This window comes from Colobus angolensis, unplaced genomic scaffold (assembly GCF_000951035.1).
Source record: "Colobus angolensis palliatus isolate OR3802 unplaced genomic scaffold, Cang.pa_1.0 Scaffold128, whole genome shotgun sequence".
NCBI classification, from domain to species: Eukaryota; Metazoa; Chordata; class Mammalia; order Primates; family Cercopithecidae; genus Colobus; species Colobus angolensis.
In genome coordinates, this window is record NW_012114030.1 from 3,475,749 (window position 1) to 3,485,971 (window position 10,223).

A 10,223-nucleotide genomic window follows, 5' to 3' on the forward strand; every position below is an offset into this window, starting at 1 on the left:
GCGAGATGGAGTTTCACTCTTGTCACCCAGGCTGGAGGGCAATGGTGCGATCTCTGTTCACTGCAACCTCTGCCTCCCGGTTCAAGCGATTCTCCTGCCTCAGCGTCCCAAGTAGCTGGGATTACAGACACCTGTTACCACACCTGGCTAAGTTTTGTATTTTTCATAGAGACGAGGTTTCACCATGTTGGCCAGATCGGTCTCAAACTCCTGACTTCAAGTGTTCCACCCGCCTGGACCCCCCAAAATGCTGGGATTACAGGTGTGAGCCACCGCACCTAGCCCTTGCCAACTTTTTAATGGAGTTGTTTTCTGCTTGTTGAAATGTTTAGTTTCCTTATATATTCTGGATAGCAGATCTTTGTTGGATGCATAGTTTGTGAATATTTTCTTCCGTTCTTCAGTTGTCTGTTTGTTGATAGTTGCTTTTGCTTTTGCTGTGAAGAAGCTCTTTAGTTTAATGAGGTCCCACTTAACAATTTTTGTTTTTGTTGCTTTTGAGGACTTAGTCACGAATGCTTTACCAAGGCTGATATCCAGAATGGTATTTCTCCGGGGGTTTCTTCTACAATTTTTATGGTTTGAAGTCTTACATTTAAGTCTTTAACCCATCTTGAGTTAATTTTTTATATGGTGAAAGGCAGGGGTCCAGTTTCATTCTCTTGCATATGGCTAGCCAGTTATCCCAGCGCCACTTAAATGAAATTTCAGCTGAGATTTGAAAGATACACATACAGGAACCAGGGCAGAATTGAGTTCTGGGCTGCAGGCTCTGGATTCAGTTCATTCATTTATTCAATCTCTCTCTGTCATTAATTCTCCAAGCATTTAGAGAGGCCTACTTTGCCCCAGGGCTTGTCCTGGGTGTACCAGAGAGACCAACTTGGAAAAGACCCTCCCCTCACCTCTGGAGGAAGAAAACATTTCAGAGCGGGGTGAGGTCCTGCCCTCCTGCAGGTGGGATAATCCTGCCAGGGTGACCTTGGTCAGCCATAAGCTTGGGGAATGAATGGGCGACAGGCTGGGGAGGGGCTGCCAGCAAGGAGGAAGGAGCTGGAGAGTGTGGAGGTGGGAGTTGGGGGAGAAAGGGGAGATCCCCCCTCAATTTTCTGTCTTTTCTATGGTGAGAAAGGTCTTGTCTCCCCGCTGGCTCTGAGCTCTGGTTACAGGCTGGCTGGGGAGAGAACAGTGGATGGGCCAAGACAGGTGGCCCTGGCATGTGATGCGTGCGCTGGGACTACTCAGCCCTCACTTTTAGAACGGTTTCCGGAAGTGATGGGAGGGATTGGGCAGGGCAGCTAAATATAGTCCTGGAGCCATGGCTCAGTCTGGGAGGGTCTTCCACTGAGCACTGTGTGCCCATCACGCGTGGTGTCCACTGCCAGCTTCCCCTGTGAGTCTCTGTCCTTGCTTGGAGCCTGCTGCTTGTCTCAGATCTTTGGACACAGCCCTGACCTCAGTCCAACTAGGCTCGACCCTGACCGGTCCTCCTTCCAGTCTCTTTCAGCCTAAGATCTCCAATCAGACCTGTGAGTCCCGTGGGCTGGAGCGGGGGAGGGGAGGGGAGGGCTGGAGATCTTGGTAAAGTAGGGGAGGGAAGTCTCGAAGTGGGGGCTCTGGAGAATTTGGGGCCAGGGCTGAGGTCAGAGGCTGAGAGGCCTGGGGCTAAGACGAGGGCAAGGACAGTGGGCTAGGACATGGGCTTGTGTTCAGGAACTCGGGTTGACCGATAGCGCATATTTTTAGGGCTGGAGCTGAGAATTGCAGTGGAGGCTGCTTTTGGGACTGAGGCCGAGTTCCTCTTCCCCCTTGACCGTCAGAGCCCCATCCAGTATAGGATGTGAGGTCTTTACAGGCTGGGGCTTCTCCCCGCGGCGCGGCGGACCCGGCCTGGGCTAGGGCTGGGCCAGGAGCGCGGCGCAGCGGGTCCCCCTAACCGACTCCTCCTCCACCCAGGCCCGCCATGTCGGCTGCGCCCGGCCTCCTGCACCAGGAGCTGTCCTGCCCGCTGTGCCTGCAGCTGTTCGACGCGCCCGTGACAGCCGAGTGCGGCCACAGTTTCTGTCGCGCCTGCCTGGGCCGCGTGGCCGGGGAGCCGGCGGCGGATGGCACTGTTCTCTGCCCCTGCTGTCAGGCTCCCACGCGGCCGCAGGCACTCAGCACCAACCTGCAGCTGGCGCGCCTGGTGGAGGGGCTGGCCCAGGTGCCGCAGGGCCATTGCGAGGAGCACTTGGACCCGCTGAGCATCTACTGTGAGCAGGACCGCGCGCTGGTGTGCGGAGTGTGCGCCTCACTCGGCTCGCACCGCGGTCATCGCCTCCTGCCCGCCGCCGAGGCCCACGCACGCCTCAAGGTGCGGGATCCGAGCGCATCGGGGTCGGAGGGGTTGTTCGGCGGCGCGGGGCCTGGCCGATGGGGAGTTCGCTGTACTGATTTGGATTCTGAGTCTCTAAAGAGGCTCAGGAGCACCTGGAGTTGCGGGGGTCAGGGGCGGGGCGAAGCACCCAGGAAAGAGTGTCTGAGGAGCTGAAGGCGGGGCTGACAGAGGAAAGCCGCGCAGGGACGGAGACTGGCGAGAAGGGCGCTGAGCAAATCTAGGTTCCCGGCCTTAGCCTCTAGAGGGACCTGGAGATGGGCGGGCCGAGCCCCAGGGATGGTCTGATGGGCGGGGCGGAACCAGGCGGAGCTGCGACTGACCAGCCCCTACGGCCCACGAGCTCATTCCTGCACCAGGTGGGCCGGTCCGGCAGGCTCCCTGCGCTGCGCTGGCCCACTTTGGACTGGAGGCGCGGCGTTCCGGGCAGAGCCAGGCAGCCGGGGCAGGGCTGTCCTGTTGTGCTCAGCGGAGGCCCACGCACCCCTGAAACTTCGGAACTTTGGCTGGCCTCACGGTCTCCAGGCGGGGCCTCACCAAAAGGGAGACTGGAAGGGCCAGGCAGCCGGGATCTGCACTTGCGTGCGCGGACCCAGGGTGGCACCGAGAGCCCCGTCCAGGATGTTTTTCTGGGTGGAGCTGGAAGTCCCGAACGCCTTGGGAGCCCACACGTGGTTGTGTGCTTCCCGAGGTACCCAGCAGACACCCAGACAGACACCCAGACAGAGGCAAATAGAGACCCACGCACACTGGCTAGTGAGTGTCATACGTGTGGCAAAAGCACACATTTAGAAGAAATGACAGGTGCAGGGGCTGGAGGAGGCGGGGTCTGGAGGCACGGAGGCGTCCTTGGTCCCCGAGGTGGAGACACCGCCGTCGTCTTACGCGACTGGTGCGCGCGCGGGGCTGGCTTCACAGGCGTTGCACTACTCCTTCCCTTGGCCCGCCTCCTAGAGGGGGTAGACCACGTCCTTTCGTTGGTATTCGAGGCCCCTGGACTTCCCAAGGACCCAGCCTCTCAGTCCCGCCAGCTCCTGCCTGGCCCAGTTCAGCCCAGTCCTAGCTGGTGGTCTCCTAGCTCAGGGCAGGAGCCTCCTCCCAGGAGCCCTCCCATCCCAGCACACCTGTGCTTAAGAAAGAAAAGAAAGAAAGAAATTCAAGATGAAGCTGGGGACTGTGCCACTGCGACAGGGCTTTGAGCGCATCCCAACCTCGCCCAACCTTGCCGGTCTTTATCTGCGAAGAGAGCACAGAACCCATGAAACGGAACAGGGCCGCAGGCAGCCCAGGAGCCTGGAAGGGGGCAGTGGGGCGAGATGCAGCCCACCGGGGTTCGCGGCAGCCCAGCCCTTCGCTGCCGGGAGGGGCCGACCGGAGGTCTGAGGGAGGACCCCAGGAGGGACCCTGAAGGAGGAGGGGAAGAGGAAGGCTCTGGGCGGGACCCGACGCCTGGGTCCTTGGCGAGGAAGCGGGGTTGGGTCCCTAGATCACGTACCAGCTCAGAGTGGCCCTCACGCGGCCCGCGGCAGCTGTGCCGCTTCCTCCAGCATATCCATGTCGAGCAGCACGGTCACGACGAGCTCGGCTGCGAAGTCCTCGTAGTAGGAGGCGACCAGCTTGTCGGTGAGGTCCACGATTTCTAGCTGCCTGAGTGCGCCCCGCGGGATACGCTCAAAGCCCTCGCGCAGCGGCACAGTCCCCAGCTTCATCTGGAATTTTTCTTTTTTCTTTCTTTTATTTTCTTTGTTTTTTTTTTTTTTGTTTGTTTTTTTTGAGACTGAGTCTTGCTCTGTAGCCCATACTGGAGTGCAGTGGCGCGATCTCCGCTCACTGCAAGCTGCACCGCCTCCCGTGTTCACGCCATTCTCCTGCCTCATCCTCCCGAGTAGCTGGGACTACAGGCGCCCGCCACCACGCCCGGCTAAATTTTTTGTATTTTTAGTAGAGACAGGGTTTCACCGTGTTAGCTAGGCTGGTCTCGATCTCCTGACCTCGTGATCCGCCCGCCTCGGCCTCGCCTCCCAAAGTGCTGGGATTACAGGCGTGAGCCACCCTGCCCGGCCCATCTTGAACTTCTTGAGCTCCTCCGGGGTCAGGTTCTCCAGCACCTTCAGGACGGCCTCGCGCTTCCTTCCTATGGCTCAGCCCTGAGCCTCTGAGTCTCCGAGGGCCTGGAGCCATCAGGTACTACCTTTCTTGCAGCAGGTGGAGCCGCCGCCCCCGGGGATGAACGGGGGAGGAGACTGATCTGGCAGCTCATATTCGACCCTGTGGCTCCTGCTGGGAGGGGACTCTACAAACACCGCCTAGAGGGTCCCCCAGTGGGTCCCCACTTTGGGAAAGTGGGGGCGCCAAATTGTTGAGGTGGGGATTGCTGTTCCCAATCTGCAGAGGAGGAAACAGGTTGGAAGTCATGGAGGCAGGAGTGGAACTCATTCCATGGCCAGGCACCTTCCAGCAAAGAAGTGGCTTTGTAGCCTGGCATGGTTGCTCATGCTTGTAGTGCCAGCTATTCAGGAGGCTGAAGCAAAAGGATTGCTTGAGCCTAGGAGTTCGAGGATGCAGAGCTGTGATTGTGCCACTGCACTCCAGCCTAGGCAATCCTGTCTCCAAAAAAAAAAAAAAAATTTTCTTTGGCAGGAATATTGGGAGCTCTCCTATATTTGCATATTTGCATTTGAGGTCTTGGCTAAGATCTAGACCACAGAGTGTTTGGTTGGTCTATGCAGGGGACATTTTTTTTTTTTTTTTGAAACGGAGTCTTGCTCTGTCTCCCAGGCTGGAGTGCAGTGGCACATTCTTGGCTCACTGCAACCTCTGCCTCCCTAGTTCAAACCATTCTCCTGCCTCAGCCTTCTGAGTAGCTGGGATTACAGGCACCTGCCACTGCGCCCAGCTAATTTTTGTATTTTTAGTAGAGATGGGGTTTCACCATCTTGGCCTGGCTGACCTCGAACACATGACCTTGTGATCCAACCGCCTCGTCCTCCCAAAGTGCTGGGATTACAGGCGTGAGCCACCACGCCTGGCCAGCAGGGGACATTTTAATTAAATTCCATGCCCTCCACTCCAAGCCCATGCATGTACAGGCTGGCTGACGTGGGGGTTAGGCTGACAGTCTGACTGAGGCTGATGTTCTGCTTTTAGGTAAGAGAGGAAGCCCAGGCGTAGGGGGAGTTTGCCTTTCTTCTTTCATATATCCTTCATGTACCCCCTGAGGTCTGTTGTGTGCCAAGCTCTGTGCCTGCCTGTCTGGTGGGAGAGACCAAACCACTTTGGCGTTTGCCATCCTCACAAAGGGTGAGGGCTATGGGGCTGACTGCTGAGCAGAGGGGATCAGGGAAGGCAAGGCCAGGGAGGGGTCAACAAAACAGACAAGGGGCTGGGGGTGTGGTGGTTCACACCTATAATCCCAGCATGCTGGGAGGCTGAGGTGGGAGGATTGCTTGAGGTCAGGAGTTGGAGACTAGCCTGGGCAATATAGTGAGATTGTCTCTACAAAAACATTTTAGAAAATCATGGCCAGGCGTGGTGGCTCATGTCTATAATTCCAGCACTTTGGGAGGCTGAGGTGGGTGGATCACCTGAGGTCAGAAGTTTGAGAGCAGCCTGACCAACATGGTGAAACCCTGCCTCTACTAAAAATGTCACAATTAAGCCAGGCGTGGTGGTGCACCAAAATTAGTCCCAGCTACTTGGGAGGCTGAAGCGGGAGAATCACTTGAACCCAGGAGGCGGAGGTTGCAGTGAGCCGAGATTGTGCCACTGCATTGCAGCCTGGGTGACAGAGAGAGACCCCATCTCAAAAAAAAAAAAAAAAATCAAAAAATTTGCTGGGCATGGTGGTGTGTGCCTATAGTTCCAGCTACTTGGGACTTGGGAGACTGAGGTGGGAGGGTCAATTAAGCCTAGGAGGTTGGGGCTGTAGTTAGCTGTGATCATGACACTGCACTCCAGGGTGACTCCAGAGCGAGACCCTGTCTCAAAACAAAACATCAAAATAAATAAATAAAAAAACCGCACCAAAATAGGCAAGGGGCAGGGGAAGCATTCGGACCTCAGGAGTAGCACTGGCTGGGGCTGGTAGGCATGTAAGTGGGTTTGGGGATGGGAAGATGGCTGGAGGAGAAAGTGGCATTGAGGTTGAGCCACAGAGGGCAGGTTTAGGTTGGGAGGTGTGGGTTTGGGGTGAGTGGCATCCCCATCACTTCTCCATGCCTCGCCCCCCAGACACAGCTGCCACAGCAGAAACTGCAGCTGCAGGAGGCATGCATGCGCAAGGAGAAGAGTGTAGCTGTCCTGGAGCATCAGCTGGTGGAGGTGGAGGTGAGGACTTCATAGGGCCATGTCTCAGGGTCTGGGGGCCAGGCTAGGGGTCTCCAGCCAAGAGCCTTTATTCCGTCAATCACTGCCCCATTCCTGCAGGAGACAGTGCGTCAGTTCCGGGGGGCCGTGGGGGAGCAGCTGGGCAAGATGCGGGTGTTCCTGGCTGCACTGGAGGGCTCCTTGGACCGCGAGGCAGAGCGTGTGCGGGGTGAGGCAGGGGTCGCCTTGCGCCGGGAGCTGGGGAGCCTGAACTCTTACCTGGAGCAGCTGCGGCAGATGGAGAAGGTGCTGGAGGAGGTGGCCGACAAGCCACAGACTGAGTTCCTAATGGTGAGCACCGGGTGACCCCCCGTCCCCTCCTTGCCTCAGCCCCCTCACTGCTCAGGCCCCAGAGACCTCATCCCATTGTCAGATAGGCCCAGAGAGGGGCAGGGATGAGCCAGCATCACATGTCTGGGAGGGGCAGGCCTGTATGGTTGTTAGGCTGAGCACTGCATAAGGACATTGTATTAAGTGAACACTATTCATATCACAGACCTTGTCAGTTTATATATTTATTAGGACTTTTTTTTTTTTTTTTTTTTAAGGCAGGGTCTCACTCTGTCACCCAGACTGGAGTGCAGTGGCATGACCATAGCTCATTGCAGCCTTGACTTTGTAGGCTCAGGCAGTCCTCCAATCTCAGCCTCCCATAGCTGGGACTATAGGCACTTACCACCATGCCTGGCTAATTTTTGTATTTTTAGTAGAGATAGGGTCTCACTATGTTGCCCAGACTGGTCTCAAATGCCTGGACTCAAGCAATCTGCCTGCCTTGGCCTCCAAAAGTGCTGGGATTACAGGTGTGAGCCACTGCACCTGGCCTATTAGGACAGTTTTCTATCAGGTGGAATCAGAGTTGCTTGGAGGCGAAGATACTTTTTTTGTAATCCACATAAAAGTGAAGGGCTAGGCGTGGCCTTGAGTTCTAGGTCTCTTCTGCCTTTTTTGTTTTTTTTTTTTTGGATAGGACTTTGCTCTGTTGCCCAGGCTGGAGTGCAGTGGTGTGATCTCGGCTCACTGCAACCTCCTCTTCCCAGGTTCAAGTGATTTTCCTGGCTCAGCCTCCCAAGTAGCTGGGATTACAGGTGCCTGCTGCCACGCCCAGCTAATTTTTTTGTAATTTTGGTAGAGATGGGTTTCACCATGTTGGCCAGGCTGGTCTCGAACTCCTGGCCTCAAGCAATCCATCCACCTTGGCCTCCCAAAATGTTGAGATTGCAGGCATGAGCCACATCATCTGACCTCTTTGAGCTTTTCTGATTCTTCCTAACCTTACACTCAGTATTCCTAGTTGTCTACCCCATCCTCAAAAGTCTCCAGTGTCCCCAACATCGGCTTCACCACCATTCTCTTTTTCTCTCTTTCCAGAAATACTGTCTGGTGACCAGCAGGTGAGAGCAACCTGGCCCTGTCCCTTTGCCCGACTTGTCCCAGTCTTCTAGGGACACCAGCCGGCTCACTCTCCACTCACTACTGTGCCTGCACACCTGCAATTCAGTCTGCTGCCCCACCCCTGCCTGAACACATGGTTGTAGACAGAAGTGATCTGGACCGATCCTTTTGCTCAGGGACCTCCTAGACTGGTGTCATGAGACACATGTGGGTGGGGACAAAGGCATCACTGTGTGTTCAGTGTGGCTGTGGAAGGAAAGCGGTGGCCAGGCATGGAGTGAATGTTTGAGATGGGCCCTGGAGGGATGAACAGGAGTTGGCTAGGCAAAGTGCTGGGAGAAGAAGGGCATTGCAAGGAGAAGGGCATTGCGGGGAGAAGGGCATTGCTGAGAGAAGAAGGACATTGCTGGGAGAAGGGCATTGCTGGGAGAAGAAGGGCATTGCTGGGAGAAGGACATTGCTGGAAGAAGAAGGGCATTGTGAGGAGAAGGGCATTGCTGGGAGGAGGGCATTATGGGGAGAAGGGCATTGCGAGGAGAAGTGCATTGCTGGGAGAAGGGCATTGCTGGGAGAAGGGCTTTGCTGGGAGAAGGGCATTACTGGGAGAAGAAGAAGGGCATTGCTGGGAGAAGGACATTGCTGGAAGAAGAACATTGCTGGGAGAAGAAGGACATTGTGAGGAGAAGAACATTGCTGGGAGAAGAAGGGCATTATGAGGAGAAGGGCATTGCTGAGAGAAGGGCATTATGGGGAGAAGGGCATTGCGGGGAGAAGGGTATTGCTGGGAGAACGGCATTGCTGGGAGAAGGGCATCGCGGGGAGAAGGATATTGCTGGAAGAAGAACACTGCTGGGAGAAGAAGGGCATTGTGAGGAGAAGGGCATTGCTGGGAGAAGGGCATTGCAGGGAGAAGGGCATTGCTGGGAGGAGAAATGCATTGTAGGGAGAAGGGCATTGCTGGGAGAAGGGCATTGCGGGGAGAAGGGCATTGTTGGGAGAAGGGCATTGCAGGGAGAAGCATTGCTGGGAGAAGGGCATTGCAGGGAGAAGGGCATTGCTGGGAGGAGAAATGCATTGTAGGGAGAAGGGCATTGCTGGGAGAAGGGCATTGCGGGGAGAAGGGCATTGTTGGGAGAAGGGCATTGCAGGGAGAAGGGTATTGCTGGAAGAAGAAGGGCATTGCAGGGAAAAGGCCATTAAGGGGAGAAGGGTGTTGCTGGGAGAAGGGCATTGCTGGGAGAAGGGCATTGTGGGGAGAAGGGCATTGCTGGGAGAAGGGCATTGCTGGGAGAAGGGCATTGTGGGGAGAATGGTATTGCTGGAAGAAGAAAGGCATTGCAGGGAGAAGGGCACTGTGTGGAGAAGAAGGGCATTGCAGGGAGAAGGGCATTGCAGGGAGAAGGGCGTTGCTGGGAGAAGGGCATTGCGGGGAGAAGGGCGTTGCTGAAGAAGGGTGTGGGAGAAGAGCACTGTTGGAAGAAGGGTGTTTCTGGGAGAAGGGCATTGCTAGGAGAGGGGACAGCCAGCTAGAGGGCTGGTGAGTGGGAGGGAAGAGGAACTGGGGTAGTAGGTGTGTGTACATTGGCAAAGCTGAGAAGCTTGGACCTTATCCCAAAAGAAGGATGAAAAAAAAATGTAGTTGGGCCGGGTGTGATGGCTCATGCCTGTCATCCAAGCACTTTGGGAGGCTGAGGCAGGTGGATCATCTGAGGTCAGGAGTTTGAGACCAGCCTGGCCAACATGGCAAAACCTCCTCTCTACTAAAAACACAAAAATTAGCCAGGCATGGTGGCAGACACCCATAATCCCAGCTACTTGGGTGGCTGAGGCAGGAGAATTGCTTGAACTCGGGAGGCAGAGGCTGCAGTGAGCCAAGATCATGCCACTACACCCCAGTCTGGGTGATAGAGCCAGACTCAATCTCAAAAAAAAAAAAGACCAATAAACAGTGGTAAAATATATGTAACATAAAATTGACAATTTTAAGCTTCTTCTTTTTTTTTTTAAAGACAGGATCTTGCTGTGTTGCCCAGACTGGACTCAAATTTCTGAGCTCCAGTGAGCCTCCTGAGTCAGCCTCCTTGAGCAG

General features: G+C 55.6%; 2 protein-coding genes across 2 annotated transcripts in view; one reads left to right on the top strand and one right to left on the bottom strand.

The window, feature by feature from the left end:
• The first annotated feature begins 1,252 nt into the window (after positions 1-1,252).
• The window catches only part of TRIM72 (tripartite motif containing 72, E3 ubiquitin protein ligase), a 19,695-nt gene continuing 10,724 nt past the window's right edge, over positions 1,253-10,223 (top strand). The window contains exons 1-5 of the mRNA XM_011933663.1: positions 1,253-1,529; positions 1,957-2,353; positions 6,605-6,700; positions 6,800-7,030; positions 8,111-8,133. Of these exons, the coding sequence (XP_011789053.1) occupies positions 1,964-2,353; positions 6,605-6,700; positions 6,800-7,030; positions 8,111-8,133 (740 nt within the window). The 5' untranslated portion in view covers positions 1,253-1,529; positions 1,957-1,963. The remainder of the gene's footprint in view (positions 1,530-1,956; positions 2,354-6,604; positions 6,701-6,799; positions 7,031-8,110; positions 8,134-10,223) is intronic.
• PYDC1 (PYD (pyrin domain) containing 1) lies at positions 3,165-4,859 on the bottom strand. The gene is made up of 4 exons (XM_011933647.1): positions 4,826-4,859; positions 4,432-4,508; positions 3,870-4,083; positions 3,165-3,324 (listed from the first exon to the last, which is right to left on the bottom strand). The coding sequence occupies exons 1-3, from the start codon at positions 4,857-4,859 to the stop codon at positions 3,886-3,888; spliced, it is 309 nt and encodes a 102-aa protein (XP_011789037.1). The 3' UTR covers positions 3,165-3,324; positions 3,870-3,885.